Raw genomic sequence first — 21,598 nt, forward strand, 5'->3', positions numbered from 1 at the left:
ATGTGGTTAAAATCTACAATCAGTCCACATTAACTGAGAGATTTTCCTAAACAATCTGGATAGGTCTGACTTAAGCAGTTGAAAGGCTGAAAGCAGAAGGGAGGCTGTTCTGAGAAGGAAGAAATTCTGCCTCAGCAGAAACTGACAGCAACTTCAGCTTGTGCCTGTGATTTCCAGCCTGTCCTACAGGACAGCCCGCCCTCTGGCCTTCAAATCTGCACAGCCAGCCCCACAACCATGTAAGCCAACTCTTGCAATAGATCTCATAATAAATACGTTTTACTAGTTCTGCTTCCCTGGGTTAAATCCTGACTGATACACCCGTGAAATATTTATTTTTTTCTTTTTGCATTAAATCTAACTGACTGCACCTTGACATAGAAGGTAGACACTTCTCCTAAAGGTTCTCTTTATTATGAGTTGAGTGCAGCTAATTATTTTCACAGTAGATGTGAACATGCTTTTAATTCAACATTTTCCATTTTGCTATATCTTACCTTTCCATTTCAAAAGAAACTATTAGATGTAGATTTAATGACAACCTTCCTTTGTAAATCAACCTTTTATTGTAACTTAAAAATAAATATATTTATCTTTTGCATATAAGTGAAAAGGAAAATAAAACCCTCGTGTCTAGTTGGCAAAAATTGAAACTCATCTAAAAATGAATGATATTTTCTAAAGATTTAAAAGTAGGTTTTAGAAAGGCCTTAGATTTTAGAAAAGTACAGTATGAAGTCATTCCATCAAAACAGAAGCAAATATTGTCACTGATTTGCCAGTGACAATCCGATTTCAAATGACTTAGCAGGAAAATTTTTATAACTCTCCTAGACAGAATGTCTTAAAACTGTCTCTTAATACTAGTCTTTTGCCAAGTTTCATTTCATCCTTAATTGCTCTGAGAACTTCTAAAACCAGAATACAGTTACACACATAAAGGCTTTGAGAACTAATTTGAAAATAAAAACCCAGAGGAAGTAGGATTGAAACTAAACTCAGATTTTAATTGAACAGAAAGTATTATTCATGACAATTTTTTTTCTAAGATAAATGGAGTAGTCCTTTAAAAATACTCCACTTTTAGAAATGTTAGACATTTATTCATTTTCTTACTGGTAGCTCTTTTCCTGGCTGTAATAAGAATATGCACAAATAATCGTACATTTTGATTTTGAATATTACAACCCAAAATTCAAAGTGATTTTTTCATATAGGTTAGGTACCATTGTAAAATAAATTAATTTTAATTACAAAGGACTAGTACCAATTAATATCTAAGAACTGTATTACCATTTACTTGTAATAACAAACATGTGCTTTGACATTTTCATTTATTATTATAAAAACTGAGTTTTCAATGAAGACTATGGTTGTGAAAATCTGAATTAAACAGTCCTTTAAACATTAAAAATCATGGAAGTATAAAATAGCAAGCAAGTGAACATTTTTCCTGTGATATATACATAAATATTTTCATGTAAACAAAAGCAAATATTAAGTTAAGTATCCTTGTCAGCAATTGAAATACATAGATTTAAATGGTTGTTTTATTTTTTCCATGCTTCCATTGAACACAACTGGCGTAAAGAGCAATAGGAATTGGATGAATCTTTGCATTCCCCTTACTCTTCAGGAGGTTACATACAATAAAGATACCTCTCATCTAGAAAAGAAAATATGAGAGGAATCAGATTCCAAAAGGCATCACTTTCAATTGTGAAGTCATCTTTTCACTCTACTTTGAAACTATATGTTTTATCAGAACTTTGCCGGTTGAAAGATGATAAAGCTGACACTGGAGCGATCCAACACTAACACACGTGGCAGCAAATTAGGCCAATGATATACAGATTTTCCTCTAAATGTGGATTATCCATGCACTGGGAGATAAGGGCTTCCAACACAAATCAAACATTTTTTGGAAAAAACAGACAATTTTTAAGTGGATATATTTCCCACAGGAGTGTTTCTTGAAGTATGCCCCACAGACCATCTGAACCAGAATCAGACCACATACTCAACAAATAAAAGTGGGCCTTGGTGGGCCCAGTGCCCCTCTGGGGCCCTGGTGACCTGTATTTATTGTTAACAAGCTCCCCTGGGAAGATTTAAATGCAAATGAATATTTGAAAGTTTGAATATCACTATTTCAGATTATTAAGGATTTCTTTTGACTCTTTCTTTTGACCACAAACACTTCATTATCTCTTTCCTGCTTCTTACTTATTAGCCTGAAGGAAAAAGAAAAACATTTCTGATGATGTCAGCCAGTGGTGATAACTCATAGTGGCATTTTTTTTCCATCAAGAAAATACAGAATAGGCAACATATGATACTACACCTAAATTCTCCAAAATTCATCAAAACATATGTGATAAAAATGTTCAAAATGGTTTGTAAACTGTCATCTGATCAATCAAGACAATCCAGTAGAAAGAGAACTGCTGTTTGGTGTGGGTGCTGAATTCTCACAAAGGACCCTCTTGGTCATCTTTCACAAACGCTGAGCCTCTTAGCAGTGAGCTCTTCCCAACGCTGCACTGCCTACCAGCAGAACTGAAGTTACCTGAGGATTGCTCATAAAAACAGGACAAAGGAAACAGCTGTCTCAACTCCAGCGATGAAAGGTGTCTCAAGATCTACTACCAACATGTAAGATGAATACAGATCACACTGACTTTCCTCAGATAAAGTCTAATTTCAAATAGACTTATTAATATCTGCCTGAAATCTAGCTTATATTGAAAATGGAAACCATGATACACTTCAACGTGCTACTAATATCTACTACAGTGTTTATGCTCTATAAGATCCCAATGAATAAAAGCAATTTTACCTGTGAATAATATAAACAAGAAACCAAAGAGGTAGGTGAGTCTCATCAGAAGATGATCTCAAAACATGTTGAATAACATGCTTGAGTCCCCAAGGACAAGTTAACTGGAAAATGAGTCCCAATAACAAGATCACTGCCTCAAGAACAGTGTTTCTTGGGTCTTTCATGATGACATCCACCTCCCAAACACCTAACTCCTGCCATCGTGCCACATGCTCTTCAGACATTCAATTTTAAGAAACATCTAAAGAAGTAAAATGTAAGAAAATAATACTGGAGACCAAAGAGTGATGCTGATGTCAGCTGAGCTCTTCAAAAAATCTCTACTCTCACATTACAATTGGAAAAGATCTTGAAGATTCATCTAGTCCAACTCTCTGGTTGTACAGCTAAAGAAACAGAGGCTCACTTCCCACTGGTGACAAAGCATGACAATTCTGAAAACATGCTATAAATCCACAAGAAGTTCATGGTTAACTTGACTATTTATAAAGTCCATGATGTAGCCAGCAGGCTACACTTTCAGCACTTACAGCCTTAGTCTGAAGCCCCATCTCTGGGGGCTGTCTAGTTCCTGGAATTGGAGAGAGAGGGCACCGAAGGCCCCAGATACACGTAGGGCAGATTATCAGCAAGAGAAGAAGAATTTGAAACCCTAGACCTGCCCCAATGAAAACTTGCTCAAGGCTCAGACCAGGGTTTCTGTCCACCTCTAAGTATTCACATTCTTCAACAGCCAGCTCTGTTCTGGGCGAGCACTGGGGCAACCACGGCATTCTGTCCAGAACACTGAGAAATACAGCTGGACAACTGGAAACATCCAAACCTACAGGGCAAAGACCTATAGACAGTTGTATTTAACTGCTCGATAATGGTCACTTGTTTTGCAAATCAAAAATCTGCCTTATTTCCTTATACCCTTATCTAAGATTTTTAAATTCCACTTTATAAAGGAGGTTATGAATGATTTTATTTTTTTCCTTTCTATTTTCCAGACTTTCTGTAATGTAATTCCTTTTGGTAATTAAAAGAAAAAAAATGAAGCTTTTTTTTTTTTTTAAAGAAGGTTTCAGTCTAAAAAAAAAAAGAAAGAATACACATAGTTTCCCTGTTGGTCATGGAACTTCCAAACCTGAAGGAGGTGTCTGTGTGGTATAGCAGAACAGCAGTCTCAGGACTCAGATGGATTTTCTGACCCCAGCTCTACCACTAACCTTGGGCAAGGTTTAAGTCTCTTTGAGACTTGCCTTCTTCGTCTGCAAAAGGAAGAAATAATAACCTCCCTCACAGCACACTGTGAGGATAAAATGATGCACAGCGCCTGGCTCCTGGTAGACGTCTAATTAAATGGTGACCCTTTTCCCTACTGAACTCAGAGAATCGGTGAGTAAAAGGAATCAGCACAGCCCCCACCAGCCACAGCCTCTCTGCATTTCATTTACATTTTCGAGGGTGCTCCATCTTCTCAACTCCCCTATTTCTCTAAAGATTCACTATTGTGCTTAGAAAAAGTTCTCTATTTTTATGTTCTCTCCTTTAAAACTGTACATGCAGATAAAACATTTTTTTAACTATCTTGCTAGAAATAATGCAATGTTTCCTAAAGCACAACATGTCATGTATAAAAGCAATTCTGAAAAACATGACTGAATTAGTCTGTACATTGTTTCTTAAAGTGCACCAAAGTAAATATTAATGACCTTTAAAATGTCACTCACCCCCTTGGGTTATTTTTCTTAAATAAAACTAACTATCTACTGAGATGTATGTGGTTTTTGGCTCCAACGTGATGGCAAAAAGCAGCAGTGTCTTCCAGGAAAAAAAAAAATTTGATAAACTCAACTAAGCATATCTTAGCAGCATACAATATACCTAAAATTCAATGTAACTTCAGGCTCAATAAAGCACAATCCTGATTTCTGCTACAGAAACAAAATCAACTGAAGTTACAGAAAACCATCTCCCCACCCTAAATCAAGGATTTCTCTTGAACCCTGGAGGTAACACTTGGGATCACTTCCCTATTGTGTATCCCTGGTAACAGACTTATAACTAATCACCATCCTTTCTTTACATTGCACACATACACATATATACATACCCTATGAATAAAACAACAAAGTTTAAGTGGAGAAGCCATGAGAAAGAAAATTCAAAGTCAGATAAAGAACAGCCATCACCCAAAATGTCAGGCAGTTCCAATATTCACACCACCGTCCGATGTTCCCCACACACATAGACAGCACTGGGGCGTATCCGTCGCCGTGTGTGACCAGGGAGCCGCGGCAAAATCTTGAAGGACTTAGGCATCATGTCCAAGCAGGCATCGTGGAATTTCTTAATCCTCCAGTAGTAAATCAGTGGGTTCAACGCAGACTTGAGGTAGCAGAGCCAGAGTAGCCAGGTGCTGATCTCAAAAAAGTTGTGCTGATAGTAAAAGTGCTTGCTGAACGTTGCCACAAGGCTGTAAGTGGTGAATGGGGCCCAGCAGACGATGAAGACAGCGAAGAGAATCAAAATGGTTGTGAAGGCACGCGTTTTAAAGCCCATGTCAATGCTCATCTGGAAGGGTCTCTGGAGACTCATGAGACCCAGTTTGCTGGCCTGGCTGAGGCATATACCTTCAGGGTAGCTGTGGATCCTCAAGGCATTGTGCCGAAGAGTATTGAGGATGCCCATAAAGGAATACAGGATCACCAGGAAGGGCAGGAAGAAAGAAATGAGAGAAATCAAAATCACATAAGCCTGGTAACCCGGATCGGTTGTGTACCCAAACACGCACTGGGGGGCTCGGGAAGGTATCTGCAGGTCAGGGTTCCCTACTGCCAAAGGAAAAGCTACACAAAAAGAAGTTGCCCAAGAAACTGCAATGAGAACCTTAGCCCTGTATGGATTTAGCTTATCCTGCCTCTGGACTATAATAAGAAACCTATCAATGCTAATGATGAGCAGGATGGCTACTCCCTCTATGACAAACAACCAGAAAAACATAGCAGATACCCTACAGAAAAATTTCCCGAAAATCCATCTGGTGGTAAGAATAGTGACCAAGGCCAAAGGCATGTTCAGCACTGCAAGCAACATGTCTGCAAAGGCCAGGCTGGCCAGGAGGATGTTAATGGCGGAGCGCATGGCAGCTTTTTGGTAAACCATGAGGCAAACAACCAAGTTGCCAAGAAAAGACACACACAGAATAAACATCATTAGAGCAGAAAGGATGATCTGGAGAGGCAGGTTGAGGCTCTTGGAAGCTGCTGGTATTGGGGACACAGCTGTACTATTCACTGTTAAGGAACTCATCCCAGTGGGAGCCAGGCTTTCAACACTGTATCTAAGCAGTGGACCAACGCCAGGGTGCTGGAATGGTGGAGGGACTGTAATATTCATGTAGGTGTTTTCATAAACTACAAACGTTGTGTTGGATGCCCCAGTATGGGATGCCATCAACACTGCGGAGACGACCATGGTTTCAAGCTGGAGTTGTCAGAGATGTGAGTGTTCTTCAAGCATTTTAACACAGAGCAGCAGGATCAGGTTTCACTGATGAGCTTGGAAACATATTCTGGAAACGGGAGAAAGATGTCCATCCTCCACAGGAGTCCTTTTGCCTGAAAACAAGTCCAAAACACAAAAAAATAAATGGGAGTGAGTTTTGTACATATCATTTAACTCCTTATTCTTCATCCTGAAGGACCTATTTTACTTTTTTTAACTCTTTAAAAATATTTAAGTTTCTAGACTAGTCATCACTAAAGTATTGTTCTGTTTTTAGTCAACTATAATGGAAACTTCATGACTTCCATATATAAAGTGAAAGTGAAAATAAAAATGTATTACTGCCTCAAACGCCAGAAGTATTACCTTACAGTTAATTTTTCTTTCAAATTTCCAGGATCAGCATAGCCTTTTCACAGTTACTATTAATACAGATTTTATTATCTGTTTGTCCTGAGAGTATTAACAGTTTTCTTGATAGCTCTTTGGTACAGGTTTATATTCCATTCTTAAACTAGCCTGAAGCTAGCTGACAAAGAACCCTGAAATCAGTTTCCTATTTAATACATGATAATCAAACACTTTTGCTTTCACAGCTTCACAAGTAGACACTACCCTTATTTTCAATGAGGGTCTGAAGCAGTTTTCTGGCTATTTTATTTGTGTTTTTTCCCAGAATCCTACCACTCTACTGAAGAAGTTCTTCAAGAAAAGAAGAAAAATTATCTGTAAAATGTCTTGGTCATATTTTGAAGACTTCCTTTCTTTTTCCAAAGCTCTCTTTGATCCTCATATTCTCTCTTCTTTCCCATGCCCACCCATTTCCATCCTTTATTTTCTGAAACAAATACTTCTATCTTCTCAATTTCTTTTACCTAAGATCAACCTTACTGTAATGCCAGCAACTTGATTAAAATGTCAACCAAGAAATAAAGGATTCTAAAGAAGATGACTGGGAAAATATTCAGATGTGAAGAAGAATGCACTCTAGAAAACTTACAAAGATATTTCACTTTCTTGCTCCAAAAAGCTTCTTGTCACCTTTCTCTTCTCCTTACCCCCAACTTCTTAACAATTCCTGTAACCTGTGAGTTTTCTGTAAACAACTTTCTTAATCTATTATCTTCCTAACCTACTTTTGTGATGTAGGTTTTTCCTTCCTTACTGGAGAGGTAACTTAAACCTTTCTAATTATAAAGAACTCTCACTGGATGTCTGTGTAGATTCCTTTAACAAATCCAAAGTTGGGGATGGGCGAATTACACAGTAGTTTGCATGCATGTGTGTGTGCTAAGTCACTTTAGCCGTGTCTGATTCTTTGCAACTCAATGGACTGTGGCCTCCCAGGCTTCTCTGTCCATGGGATTCTCCAGGCAAGAATACTGGAGTGGGTTGTCATGCCTTCTCCAGAGGATCTTCCCGACCCAGGGTCAAACCTGTGTCTCTTGTGTCTCCTGAATTGCCAGGCAGGTTCTTTTCCACTAGCACCACCTGGGAAGCCCCATATTAATTGTTTAAGATGATGCCATAATTTTCATTATTTGAACTTACAATTACTGAATGATTTTAGGAGTAAGTGCCAGAAGTCCATTTATTCATGTCTTGTAGTATAGAGGGTAGAAGCATTTCATTTGTGAGACCCAAGATCCAGCACTTTAACCAAATCATGGGCTCTCTAACATATTCCTATCTCTCCATAATCCCCAATTTGCTGTCCAGGGCTAACCATATGAATAAGAATATTCACCTATTTGTTCAAAATATTAATTTTACTATATACTTTCAATGTTATGGGCTTCACTCATACCAGCTCGGATGATAGAGAACCCACCTACACTGCAGGAGACTTGGGTTCAATTCCTGGGTTGGAAAGACCCCCTGGACAAGGGAACGGCAACCCACTCCAATATTCTTGCCTGAAGAATCCCCGGGGCAGAGAAGCCTGGCAGGCCACAGCCCATGGAGTCACAAAGAGTCCGATACAACTGAGTGACTAACACTTCACTTCACTGTTATAGCTTAATTTCTTTGTCTCTACAAACAGGTATATTTTCTAAGGAAAACATACCTGGATAAGATGCCCCACTAAGCCAGTGACTCTCAAACTTTATTAACCACAAAGGACCGTGGGGAAAGTCTCTTTATAACTATATAATCAGCCCAAGTCTCTTTATAACTTCACAAATATACATACAAATAAGCATAAAGACTGTGCTGACTGCATACCTCAGCCTCAATATGATTCTATCTCTAGAGAAAAATCATAAATGTATATCTTAGGCAAATGTGTATCTTTAAGCCTAAAGTAACAGCTGTAACTGCTTGACTAAAAAAGCAAATATATCCATCCGGAAGGAGTACACACTTAGCTTTCTAAAACTCTTATTTTCTTGACCACGCTGAGAACAAAACCAAAACCAAACAGAGCCAAAACAAAAATTTATTGTAAAAGATGCCTTTTAGGTTGTTCTATGTGCATATACAGTCACAATATTTTACTGCTGTTTTAAAAACTTCTAACTCAATTCACTCAATTATTCATCCATCAAATATTTATTTCAGAGCCTACTATGAGCCTGCCTGCCTCCTGAGACACCTGTTTGCAGGTCAAAAAGCAACAGTAAGAACCGGACATGGAACAACGGACTGGTTCCAAATTGGGAAAGGAGTACATCAAGGCTCTATGTTGTCACCCTAGCTTATTTAACTTCCATGCAGAGTATGTCATGCAAAATGCTGGGCTGGAAGAAGCACAAGCTGGAATCAAGATTGGCAGGAGAAATATCAATAACCTCAGATATGCATATAACACCACACTTATGGCAGAAAGCGAAAAGGAACTAAAGAGCCTCTTGATGAAGGTAAAAGAGAGTGAGAAATCTGGCTTCAAACTCAGCATTAAAAAAACAAAGATCAAAGCATCTGGTCCCATCACTTCATGGGAAGTAGATGGGGAAACAATGGAAACAGTGACAGACTTTATTTTCTTGGGCTCCAAAATCACTGCAAACAGTGACTGCAGCCACAAAATGAAAAGACGCTTGCTCCTTGGAAGAAAAGCTATGACAAACCTAGACAGTGTATTAAAAAGCAGAGGCACTACTTTGCCGACCAAGGTCCATCTAGTCAAAGCTATGATTTTTCCAGTAGTCATGTATGGATGTGACAGTTGGATCAAAAAGGAGGCTGAACACTGAAGAATTGATGCTTCTGAATTGTGGTGTTGGAGAAGACTCTTGAGTGTCCCTTGGACAGCAAGGAGATCAAACCAGTCAAGCATAAAGGAATATATGCAGATGTCCTGATCAGAAAAGATCCTGATGCTGGGAAAGATTGAAGGCAGGAGGAGAAGGGGACAAGAGTGGAAGAGATGGTTGGATGGCCTCACTGACTCAACGAACATGAGTTTGAGCAAGCTCCAGGAGACGGTGAAAAGACAGGGAAGCCTGTCATGCTGCAGTCCACGGCATTGCAAACAGTAGGACATGACTGAGTGACTGAACAATAAAAATGAGCGAGGCACTGGAGAAACACTGATGAACAAATGATTCCTGAATTTCTGCTTAAACTAGACAAACGAACCATAGACCCTGCTTCTCAAAATTACACTGAAATGACAGTATAGGGATATGAAAGATGCATCAATGGATAAGAGTTTTTGTAAATGTTTTAAGGCAAAGGCAGATGGTGGTGTGGTAACTGAACAGAGCAGAGCAAAGAACCTTTTATCTTCAATACTTCCTAAGAAATATGCTTAGAAGCTGAAAAACCCTGTAGATCCCCAGAGAAGCCGTAGGTGAGGAGATACCAGGAAGTACTTTAAGTTTGGGTGGGGCAGAAAACTGGGAAATTGACTGAAAAATCTATATACAGAGCTATTGGAACCCCACTCTAGGTTTGTGGCTCATCTCCAGCAAACATATGAAAGAAGATACCCCCATGCCAGCAGCCCAAGTCGCTGGCACAACTGAAGCCAATAAGCACAAAACTTTAGCGAATCAGTGCACGGCTGATCACAGCAGGACTGGATGGGTGTCTACACATTCAGCATGAGATCCTAGCCCCCTTCTCCACCCTGTTGCCAGAGGCCAGCAGCCAGGCATACATTACCAGGCAGGACTGAAGCACTCATCTTTTCCAGTAATTAAAAACTCCCAGAGGAAAAAAAAATACTCTAGATACTAACCTTTCATGGAGCCTCAAGAAAAATGCCAGCTTGGTGCCCAGTTACCTTGTATACTGAAGCCCATTTACTGTCAAGCCCAACCCATGCACACAGAGCTTCCAATCAGCTTTTCAGTACCCATTAAATATAAAAGTTGAATTTCCCAAATATATAAAGAGTCTATGAAAGGCTTACATAAAAGCAATGTTAAGGTAAACACTGAGGAAGATCTGAAATTTCTAATGTCAGAGAGCTTAACATACATGAACTTAATAACGCTTTTGCCCTGGTATCTATATGCTCTTCATTCATTGTACTCCTGGCTGAAAAATTAGGACTTCTGAATACTCATTGTAACTATGTCAAAAGATTCTTTCCTCTTAGAAATTCTTATCAAGTACATTGTGACCTGCAGTTTCTTTGAATTTCACAGTAGACTAAATCAAAGTTTTATACTTAAAATTTGCATTTCCAGAGGAAATGGGACAGTAGCAACATAAGAACAGTAGAAAATTAGCTTAGGTTGGTAATACTTGCTTAGCAGTCCTAATGTTTAATCTGAACTAGTCTTTATTTGCCATTTGTTGGGTACTCTTATTACATATTCCAAGAAAAAATTAAAATTATATGTGAAGGTGCACGTTTATATATATATTCATACACACATACATACATATACACACCCCACGTGTAAACCTCAGATATGGCAGAAATTATTGAATTTATGATTCTTTCTCTTGTCTCAAGTATCTACAGAAACAACGCAGGGGCAATCAGGTTAGTGATACTGTTAAGTGTTTCATGTTTGGAGAATGCCAAGATGTCACAATTAATGGGGCTTCAGGGGCTGGAACGGAGAAGGCAATGGCACCCCACTCCAGTACTCTTGCCTGGAAAATCCCATGGATGGAGGAGCCTGGTGGGCTGCAGTCCATGGGGTCGCTAAAGTCGGACACGACTAAACGACTTCACTTTCACTTTTCACGCATTGGAGAAGGAAATGGCAACCCACACCAGTGTTCTTGCCTGGAGAATCCCAGGGACGGGGGAGCCTGGTGGGCTGCCTCTATGGGGTCACACAGAGTTGAACACGACTGAAGCGACTTACAGGGGCTGGAATGGGCAGTGAAGGCCACAGAATTCTTGCAGTCTTCATCCTTCAGTCTTAAACTGCTATTTCAGTGCTTTAGATATTTGTTTCATTGAAAAGAGTATATTCTCCTTAGAAGGCAGATTGATTTTCTAAATCTCATTGTCTCCTATGACTACTATGCTTTGCACACAGCTCAATACATACATGGTAAATTAATCTGCACTGCGTGCATGCATGCTTAGTTGCTTCAGTCGTGTCCAACTCTTTGTGACCCTAAGGACTGTAGCCCTCCAGGCTCCTCTATCCATGGGATTCTCCAGGCAAGAATACTGGAGTGGGTTGCCATGCCTTCCTCCAGGGAATCTTCCCAACCCAGGGATGGAACCCATATCTCCTGCACTGCAGGAGAAGTTTTTACTGCGGAGCCACCAGGGAAGCCCTTATTTGCATTATATTTTATCAAATCAGAGAATTTCTTCTTTTCTCTTTTTATTATTTATGTTATATGCACATAATTTCATTTAAAAAATCATCAAATTGAGTTTTAAAATGACAGTCAAATCTTATACTACCTTTCACATTCCACATCTGGTTTTAGAGGTAGCCATTTTTAACTATTTTAAAGTTTTTTTTCAAAAGTACTTATGTACCTAAATAACATGAAGAAATTGATACTTTAATCAATATTATATATGAACTCCTGATTTCCTATTAGGATAGTAAAGGTTTAGCTGCCATAGCACCTCCCAATTTACTTCTTATCTCTTCATACTACCAAAATATTTATTTGAAAATTCCAAAGAACAGCAGAAGTTAGTGCATCTATTAATATATTTGCACAAATAGTATATTTACTGATAAGCCAAAAAAATTTTTCTTTCCTGTATAAATTTTGCATTTTATAGAATTAATAATTTATATACTTCTAATTTTATTTTTTTTAAATACCTGTTTGTTTAATCTGCTCTACCAGACAGATTTTACATCTAGAAGTATCACATTTCGGAAGGTTAGATATATCAGCTACATATTTTATCTTGAAGTTATTCATTCGGCTTTATGTGCCTCCCTGGAGTGACACTGGGTCAGTTGCACAGAAGCCAGCAGGAAGCATCTCTTTACTATCATCTTGGAATCCTCCTTTTTGCCTTGGGCTCTTGGCTTCCATATTTCTTAGGTCCTTTCTCTTCCACTTCATTGCTTCCTTTGTTGACTTCCTTGTTTCCATGAACCAATTGTTTTTGAATAAAGAACACAAGGGACATAAATTTTGAGTCCTTATATGTGTCTGTCTTTATTTTTATCCACATTAACTGTCTTGGCTTAGAATTCTCAGTTGAAAATAATTTTCTCTGAGAATTTTGAAGGTGTTGTTCCACATTAGCGGTTCTCAAAGTTGAGCATGCATAAGAATCACCTGAAAAGCCTATTAAAACGGGGGCCCCAAACCCCAAGTTTCTAAGTCTGTAGTCCAGGGTGGGGCCTGGAATTTGAATTTCCAGAGGAAAGAAAAAATTCAATTGAGAACGTTAAATTCCAATCTCAAGGATTAGAGGAAGAGCCAGACCACAGTGACCACAGTGAAGAAAACTTATCTCCTACTGCCCCAGAGATGGGATTTCTAAAACTAGAAGTCTAATCCTATGGGTGGCAATATTGCAATGCAAATTGAATTCCCAAACTTATAGAGTCTCTTCAGTTAAAGTTAGGATTCTGGCTGGGAAGCAGAGGGGCCTGAAAGCTGGGATAAGACTCAGTTCAGTTCAGTCACTCAGTCATGTCCAACTCTTTGCGACCCCATTGACTGCAGCATGCCAGGCTTCCCTGTCCATCACCAACTCCCAGAGCTTGCTCAAACTCATGCCCATTGAGTCGGTGATGCCATCCATCTCATCTCATCCTCTGTCATCCCATTCTGCCCCTGCCTTCAATCTTTCCCAGCATCAGGGTCTTTTCCAGTGAGTTAGTTCTTCACATTAGGGGCAAAAGTATTGGAGCTTCAGTTTCAGCATCAGTCCTTTCAATGAATATTCAGGACTGATTCACTTTAGGATTGACTGGTTTGATCTCCTTGCTGTCCAAGGGGATTTTTATGAAGCTGAGGCTGAGGACCATGTGCTGCAGTTTTATCTGCCAATAGCAACAGCTTTTCCTCCTTGCTTGATGAGGTTGGTCTCTCCTTGCCTGAAGAATCAGTAAGAGCCTTACCTACAATGGCATCTTGCCAGGGACTTTGGCCTTCCTTAGGACCCTGCCCCAACTATCTCTCTTGCTTCTAGACCTACAACCAGAATCAAGTCCCAGCAGAATCCAGTGTGTAGTGTGAACTGTGAACGAGAAAGAAAGAAAATTTATATCAAAAGATATGCAAGATAATTCCAATTTATATAGACAGAAACCAGGGAATAGGTATGAAAATAGATGCAGAGGGTATTAAATCAGGTTGGAAGGAATATAATGTTAGAATAGATCAAAAATTTTAATATGGGCACACTAAACTGAGATTCTGGATTTTCTGTGCTATGTCAAACAGCTGAAAATGGCTCTAACAGTTTGTTCACTTGGTTGATGGACGCCTGGTTCTGAAGTTAACCTACACTACATAAAAATGAGATGACACTACCTCCTTGGTAAACAGGGAGCTATGCAAAGACTTCAGCAGATAGGAATGCTGACCTGGATTTATCATGTAAGACCTGCTCACCTGCCTATAACTATATCACTTGGTAGGATCCAGAGGGCACTGCCTTCACCAACGCTGAGATACACTGGTTCAAAGGATCACCAGCATACTTGAAGATCTCTATAGCCGCTATTCTCTGCAGACCAGGAATGACAACAGGCAATGGTGCCACCCAAGAAATGGGTTCCTAAACTGAATGGGGATCATAGTATCCCAGAGTGGCAGGGGCTCAGTGACAGTACTCAACAAAAGATGAGATAGCATGCTTACCAACATGGGCATCAAGCAAAGGCTGAAATCGGAATAGTCTAACTTGCAGAGATCATTGGTGCTTGATCATGGTATTTCTAAGAGAGAAATAGTTACAAACCTACCAAGTCCTACTTTTTCTATATAAGGAGCAAAACTATAAAATAGAAAAATGCCACCCCTCAATCAATTCCCAAACTTGAACTAATACACAGATCTAGAACCTCTTGAATAAGAGGAAAACAGGGGACTTCCCTGGTGGTCCAGTGGCTGAGACTCCCCCCTCCCAATGCTGAGGGACTGGGTTCAATCCCTGGTCAGAGAACTAGATCCCACATGCTGCAACCAAGAGACTGTAGATTAGGGTCACTATCAGGGACTGAAAGGATGAAGGTCACCACCGTCATTCCTAACACAGACATATTCAGCTTGCCGATTTGGCCTTTAAGAAAAGCAGACGGATCTTGGAGAGTGCAGATACTATACCAAATGTGACTTCTCTGCTGGAGTAAATCAGCACATTCACTGGCATCTGGTACATAGCTGTTGATGGGCAAAAACATATTAGTTTTTTTCTTTATATGTGCTAGCAAAGAATACCTGAGCAGTTTGGCTCCAGCTGGCACCCTACTACCCTACCTCAGGGCTCTATCAGCTCCCAGCACACACTTATAATCTAGTCCACAGGGACCTTGACTGCCTTTCCATTCCATAGAATGTCATGCTTTCCATTGCGCGCTGACTGAGCAGTGAGCAGTAACCACTCTATACTTGGTAAAACACAGATGTGACAAAGGTGAGGAAATGGTCTTAAGGACTGGAAAGGATGAAGGTGATGATTCCTAACACATTCATATTCAGCTTGCCTATCTGGCCTTTAAGAAAAGCAGAAGGATCTTGGAGAGTGCAGATACTGTGCCAGATGTGACTTCTCTGCTGGAGAAATCAGCACATTCACTGGCATCTGGTACACAGCTATTGTACCCACAGAGGCCATTTTGTTTTGTACCAGGTTGTTCATCTTGAAGGAGACATGCCAGAGGGACTGATTTACACTCATTTATGGACTGCAGCTAATGGTTTGGTTGGCCATATAAATGCTCGCCAAATAGCAACTTCACACATATGGAGCTAAATAATCAGATAGACAAAGGTCAACCAACCTTTTTCTCTACTGTTGTTCTTCTCAAAAGGGATTACAAACAAAGTGGCCGTGGAGTACGGTTGGAAGTTGTACGTGGGCTCCACAACGTGGATTTTCACTCACCAAAATGACTATGGCTATATCCACTTAGTATCAATGTGATAACATTAAGGCCAAAACTTGACTCAGTAAATGTGGCATCTTTCTCTGGGGTACCCACCAGCCATCTGGTGGCAAGCTGATTACATGGACTACTTCCATCATGGAACACTTGGTTCTCATTGGAATACACTCATATCCTGGAAAATTTTTATCAAATTAAGCTGTCAATCATAAGATCAGTATGTTTAACATCTATACTTCCTTTCACAGAATATTCCACATGTAAACAGAAAAATAATCAGAAAGTTAAAAATCTCTACCTTTTTAGTTACACATTTGGAATAAAACACTGGATATGCAAAAATACAGCATTTATATTTTGTTTAATTTATTTTTTAATTGAAGGATAATGATAATTGTCTTACAGAATTTTGTTGTTTTCTGTCAAACCAACAAGAATCAGCTATAGGAACAGCCATGTTCCCTTCCTCCTAGATTTTGTTTTTAAGTAGTTAGAAGCATATCAAGATATTTAATCAGTATTCAAAGCAGGAATGTGTATTCTTAAAGAGAATAACTTCTTTTCTCCTGACTTTTTCTAGAAAGCAGAGTGTCGAAGAATGTCTTAAGCAGTTTTGGTATAAATCAGCTTTTAAAAAATTTCACAGCAACTCTGAGACTATTACTAGTAAAATCCTCATTTTAAGTATGAGGAATTAAATGTCAAAAAAACTAGATAATTCAGAAGAAATGGACAAATTCCTAGAAACACACAACTTACCAACATTAAATCAAAAAGTAATAAAAAATCTGAACAGACCAACAATGAGCAGGGAGATTGAATCAGTAATTTTAAATCTCCCAACAAACAAAAGCCCAGGACCAGAGAGCTTCACTAGTGAATTCTATTAAACATTTAAAGAATTAATATCAGTCCTTCTCAAACTCTTCCAAAATACTGAAGAGGAAATAATACTTTCAAACTCATTTTATAAGGTCAGCATTACCCTGATACCAAAGCCAGACATAGATACTACAAGAAAATAAAATTTATAAACCAATATCCCTGATAAGAGACTTCCCTGGTTGTTTAAATGGTAAAGAATCCATCTGCCAATGCAGGAGAAGCAGGTTCAATCCCTGGGTTGGGAAGATCTCTGTAGAAGGGAATGGCTACCCACTCCAGTATTCTTGAATGGAGAATTCCATGGGCAGAGGCCTCGTGGGCTACAGTCCATAGGGTGGCAAAGAGTCAAGACATGACTGAGAGACTAACACACATACCTGATAAATGCAGATGCAAAAATCCTCAACAAAATACTAGCAAACAGAATTCAGGACCACATTAAAAGGATCATACACTATGATCAAGTGAGATTGATTCCTGGGATGCAAGGATGATTCAACATATGCAAACATTAAAAGAATGAAGGATAAAACACATATGACCATTTCAACAGATACAGAAAAAGCACTTGACAAAATTCAAGGTATTTTTCAAGATAAAAACTCATAATAAATTAGGTATATAAGGAATGTACCTCAATTTAATAAAGGGCATATATGAAAAACCCACAGCTAATATCAAACTCAAAAGTGAAAAGCCTTCCTTCTAAGATCAGGAACAAGACAAGGATGCCCACTCTTACCAATTCAACATAGTACTGGGAAGTCCAAGCCACAGCAAACAGGCAAGAAAAAAAAATAAATAAATAAAAGGTAATCAAATGGGAAAGAAAGAAGTAAAATCATTGCTGTTTGCATATGACATGATCTTAGAGAAAATTCTAAAGACTTAGTTTATTAGAACTAACAAATAAACTCAGGCAAGTTTCAGGATACAAAATCAATACACAAAATCAGTCATGTTTCTATACACTAAAAACAAACTACCTGCAAGAGAAATTAAGAAAGCAATCTCATTTACAACAGCATCAAGTATAACCAAGGAGGTGAGAGATTTGTACAAGATTTCTTTGATAAAGAAACTGAAGAAGACACAGAAAAATGGAGTTCACGGAAGAGTAGATGGAAGAGTACTATTAAAATACCCATACTACCCAAAGCCATCTACAGATTCAAAGCAATCCATATAAATGCAGATATAAAACCATACCATATGGTGGTTGTGAGAAATCAGATTGGAAGAGGATTATAAAATATAAAGTGCCATCAAAATATGACATATAACCATGATCTTTCTACAGCACTTCAACTATGTTCTGCAATTCATATCTTTATTGTACACCTTTGTGGGAGTATAAACTGGTTCAACTTTTTGGAGGGTAAAAAAGAAATATTTTTCAATATCAAAAACAAACAATTTAGAACCTCCCTGATGGTCCAGGGGTGAACCCACCTGCCAATGCAGGGGACATGGGTTCAACATGGGTTCTTCCTGGTCTGGGAAGATTCCACATGCTGCAGGGCGACGAAGCCCATGGGCCATGACTACTGAAGCCCCCGTGCCTAGAGCCCATGCTCTGCAATAAGGGAAGCTACCAAAATGAAAAGCCAATGCACCACAACTAGAGGGTTATCCCTGCTCGGCACAACTAGAGAAAGCCACACGTAGCAACAAAGACCCAACATAGCCATAAATAAATAATTGTAAAAGGTTAAAAATAATAAAAATAAACAATTTAAACACCATTTGGAATTCTGCATTACAGAAATAAAGGCAGAAACATGCAGGTAAGAATATTTATTACAGCATTAAGAGTTGAAAAAACTAGACCCCTTCTAAATCATCATCAATAAAAATAATAGTTAAATGAATTAGAGTACACACATGCTAGAGAAAGAAAACCATTCAACTATCACAAACAATAGCTAATCCTTAATAGTGACAGTAGAGAATATTCATCATACACTGAGTAAAAAGAATCAGCTTGCAGAATGACACACAGTCCTATTGTTGTGTATACATGCAAATGTATGCACGTATGTGACATACAGGTATATCTGTATGTTTATACAAATAGAAGAATTCATACAAACTGACAAGAAGGATTTTCTCTCTGGTGTGAAAATAAAGGTGCAAAATATATTTTCCTTCCTTCCTTCTGGCTTTTTAAAAGTTTTTTTCACATTAAATCAATACTGATGTTTATTATTCAGTGGAACTTTCCCTCACTGTTTCCTATATAAAACAAGACACAAGTTGCAGCCTATCTTTTTTATAACCTATCAGCCCGAACACAAAGCTGTGTACTCTAGTGATACTAACAATGCAATAACCATTCAGAGTACCCTTTAACCATGGAGAAGAGAAGCAAGCCTTCTAGTCTGGATCTTTTTGACAAACTGGGCCCAGTGAAAGTCCTGGGTTCAGGCTTCTCAAGGCTCCCAGAAGACACCTCCCACCTCCCCAGATCCTAGCTAACTGCATACACTCTAAAGGGTGACCTTGGGTCCACTAAGCCCAGGCTGCTGGGAAAGGTCAAGCAAATAAAACAACTGCTGCTGCTCTAGAATTCTTCTGTCGCTTAAGAAGGAGTGAAGTAAATACATCTTTGGCTCGAGTAAAGATCAGCATAAGACGAATAGGATAATCAGTGTCCTACCAAGTTCATAACTTACACTGCAGAATAAAAACAGGTAAGAATTTGAATACTGGCCTCACTCAGACTTTTACCTGCTTTTGTCTTGAGCAAAGTGAAAATCTAAAAGAAAGGAAAATGTCTAAGAGAAAGAAGCGCTCGTGTCCTGGGTTACTGAGCATCTCTTTCCCACTCTGGGCCACAGGTGATGCTGGAGGAGAAGAGGTCTCACCATGGTCCTCCTGATACTCACTGCACTCAGCTATGAAGTGAGCTTCTTTCAAGTGAACTTCTTCCTCCAACTCAGCAGTGAAGGAACAAAGGCTTCCTCCCTCCACCCTATCTTTCCTCTCACTCAGGAAAGAAAAATAAACTAAAACTGAGAGAGGAAAGAGACCATGCATCACACAGAAATCTATCTCCTTTGCCTGAAGTAGGCCCTTCACACTTTCCTAGAGATTCTAGTTAGAAATGTGTACTGGTAGAAAAAGAATACACTGGAATGGATGCAAATATACTGAGTCTACTTTTGAATTCTCTAAAAGGGTAGGTGGAGACAGAAACAAAGAACCAGTCATTTCACTTCAGAAGTAGCCCAAAGTTCAACTTCATTTCATTTTTACAAAAGCGATCATCTTCATCAAGCATCCTATTTGAAAATTTTAAAAAATAGTCTACAAAAAAATTTATATCACTATAGCAAAGTCTACTTTTTTGGGCTGAATTGCTATTTTGTTGTTGTTGTTTAACCTGCAGATAGAGTAAAAGGAAGCTTTGAACAAACTAATCAGAAGAAAATAAAATTTTTTAAATTAATTTTTTTGGCTGCACTGGGTCTTCATGGCCGTATGCAGGCTTTCTCTAGTTGCAGCAAGCAGGGGGCTACTCTTGGCTGCAGCATGCCGGCTTCACTCGTGATGGAGCACAGGCTCTAGGTGCACCAGCTTCAGCGCTGCAGTATGCAGGCTCAGGAGTTGTGGTCTGCTGGCTCATTTTGCCCTGTGGTGTATGCGATCCTCCCAAACCAGGGATCAAACACTTGTCCCCTGCATTGGAAGGCAAATTCCTATCCAGTGTACCACCAGGAAAGTCCCAGAAGGAAATATTAACAATCAAGTAGAGTGGATGGGGTAGGAGAAGGCTTATTTGAAGTCATTTGTATACAGAGACAATCACCATTGCATCAAAATTTCACTTGTTATCAAGGTATCTCTAAGTTAAAACCTATATGCAATAAAGCTAAAGGGGAAAAATGCTGTGTGCACATTTTAAGTATGAACCATAGCAATGTTCTATTTATAACACTGTTCCATTCCTAATATATTTCTAATTCCAACCAGAATACCCACCACAAAAAAAAGAAGAATTTTTCTCATGAATGTTTAAAGGAACATTTAGTTTTTCCATGGACATTTTTAAAATTAGATTGTTAAGCATGAGGATTTATTTGCATTTGTGTTACTTTTTCCCCGCAATCGCCAAGGAGAAATTAAACTAAATGTCAGCAAGGGCTTTGTTTCAGAGGAAAATATTCTAAGTGACTACTAATGACAAAACTGAAACTCAAGTGGCAAGAAAGGTCAACATTTAATAGAAAAGTAAATTAATTATAATTAAAAACTAGGAAAATGTATTTTTAAAGTGGCTAATAGATTAACCTTCTAGAACTTTTCTATGAATACAAAAAGCAACAGAAATGATGCGCCCTATGGGTGATGGGTTTTGTTCATCTCCTTTTTGTCTCCTATTTCTAATTCTCATTCTTTGACTCACATTCATTAGATCATTGTTCTGCTGAGAAATCTTTACCTGCCTTGAATATTATTGGGGAAAATGTCAGCCAATTTAATTTTGTCAGCCTCATTGAATAATTCTGACACATTATTTACCTACCACTGATGTTTCTCAAAGAGGTGTTAGATTATAAATTCAAGGAAATAGCAAATCTTATTAGGTAATGAACCTGGAATTTTATTCTCATAGCTCTGCCTAGAATTATTACTGCTGTGTTAAAATTTGAGTATTTTCTTTTTTCACCTATAAACTACTCACATACAAAATAAAACCAAGTTTTATTTTGTTTTTTACACCTAAGGGAATACATGGGCACTCACATTAAAATCCACATGCCAATTAAAAGCAGTATAATGTAGTCTGATTTTGAGAAACACATTAAAAAAAAAAGATTTAAGTTTGGTTCATTTCTTCTCATACCATAAGCAATCTCCTCCCTTCAATTACTGCCTGAATGCAGATACCTGACAAACATGTTTCAATGGCCTAAAC

At 38.6% G+C, this 21,598-nt stretch overlaps 1 protein-coding gene across 1 annotated transcript in view; it reads right to left on the reverse strand.

Moving 5' to 3' along the window:
- Positions 1-986: 986 nt before the first annotated feature.
- The window catches only part of GPR63 (G protein-coupled receptor 63), a 68,076-nt gene continuing 47,464 nt past the window's right edge, over positions 987-21,598 (reverse strand). The window contains exon 2 of the mRNA XM_010834729.1: positions 987-6,447. Coding sequence (XP_010833031.1) covers positions 5,045-6,304 — 1,260 coding nt within the window. The 5' untranslated portion in view covers positions 6,305-6,447 and the 3' untranslated portion in view covers positions 987-5,044. The remainder of the gene's footprint in view (positions 6,448-21,598) is intronic.

Source organism: Bison bison, unplaced genomic scaffold, assembly GCF_000754665.1.
Source record: "Bison bison bison isolate TAMUID 2011002044 unplaced genomic scaffold, Bison_UMD1.0 scf7180017864035, whole genome shotgun sequence".
NCBI classification, from domain to species: domain Eukaryota; kingdom Metazoa; phylum Chordata; class Mammalia; order Artiodactyla; family Bovidae; genus Bison; species Bison bison.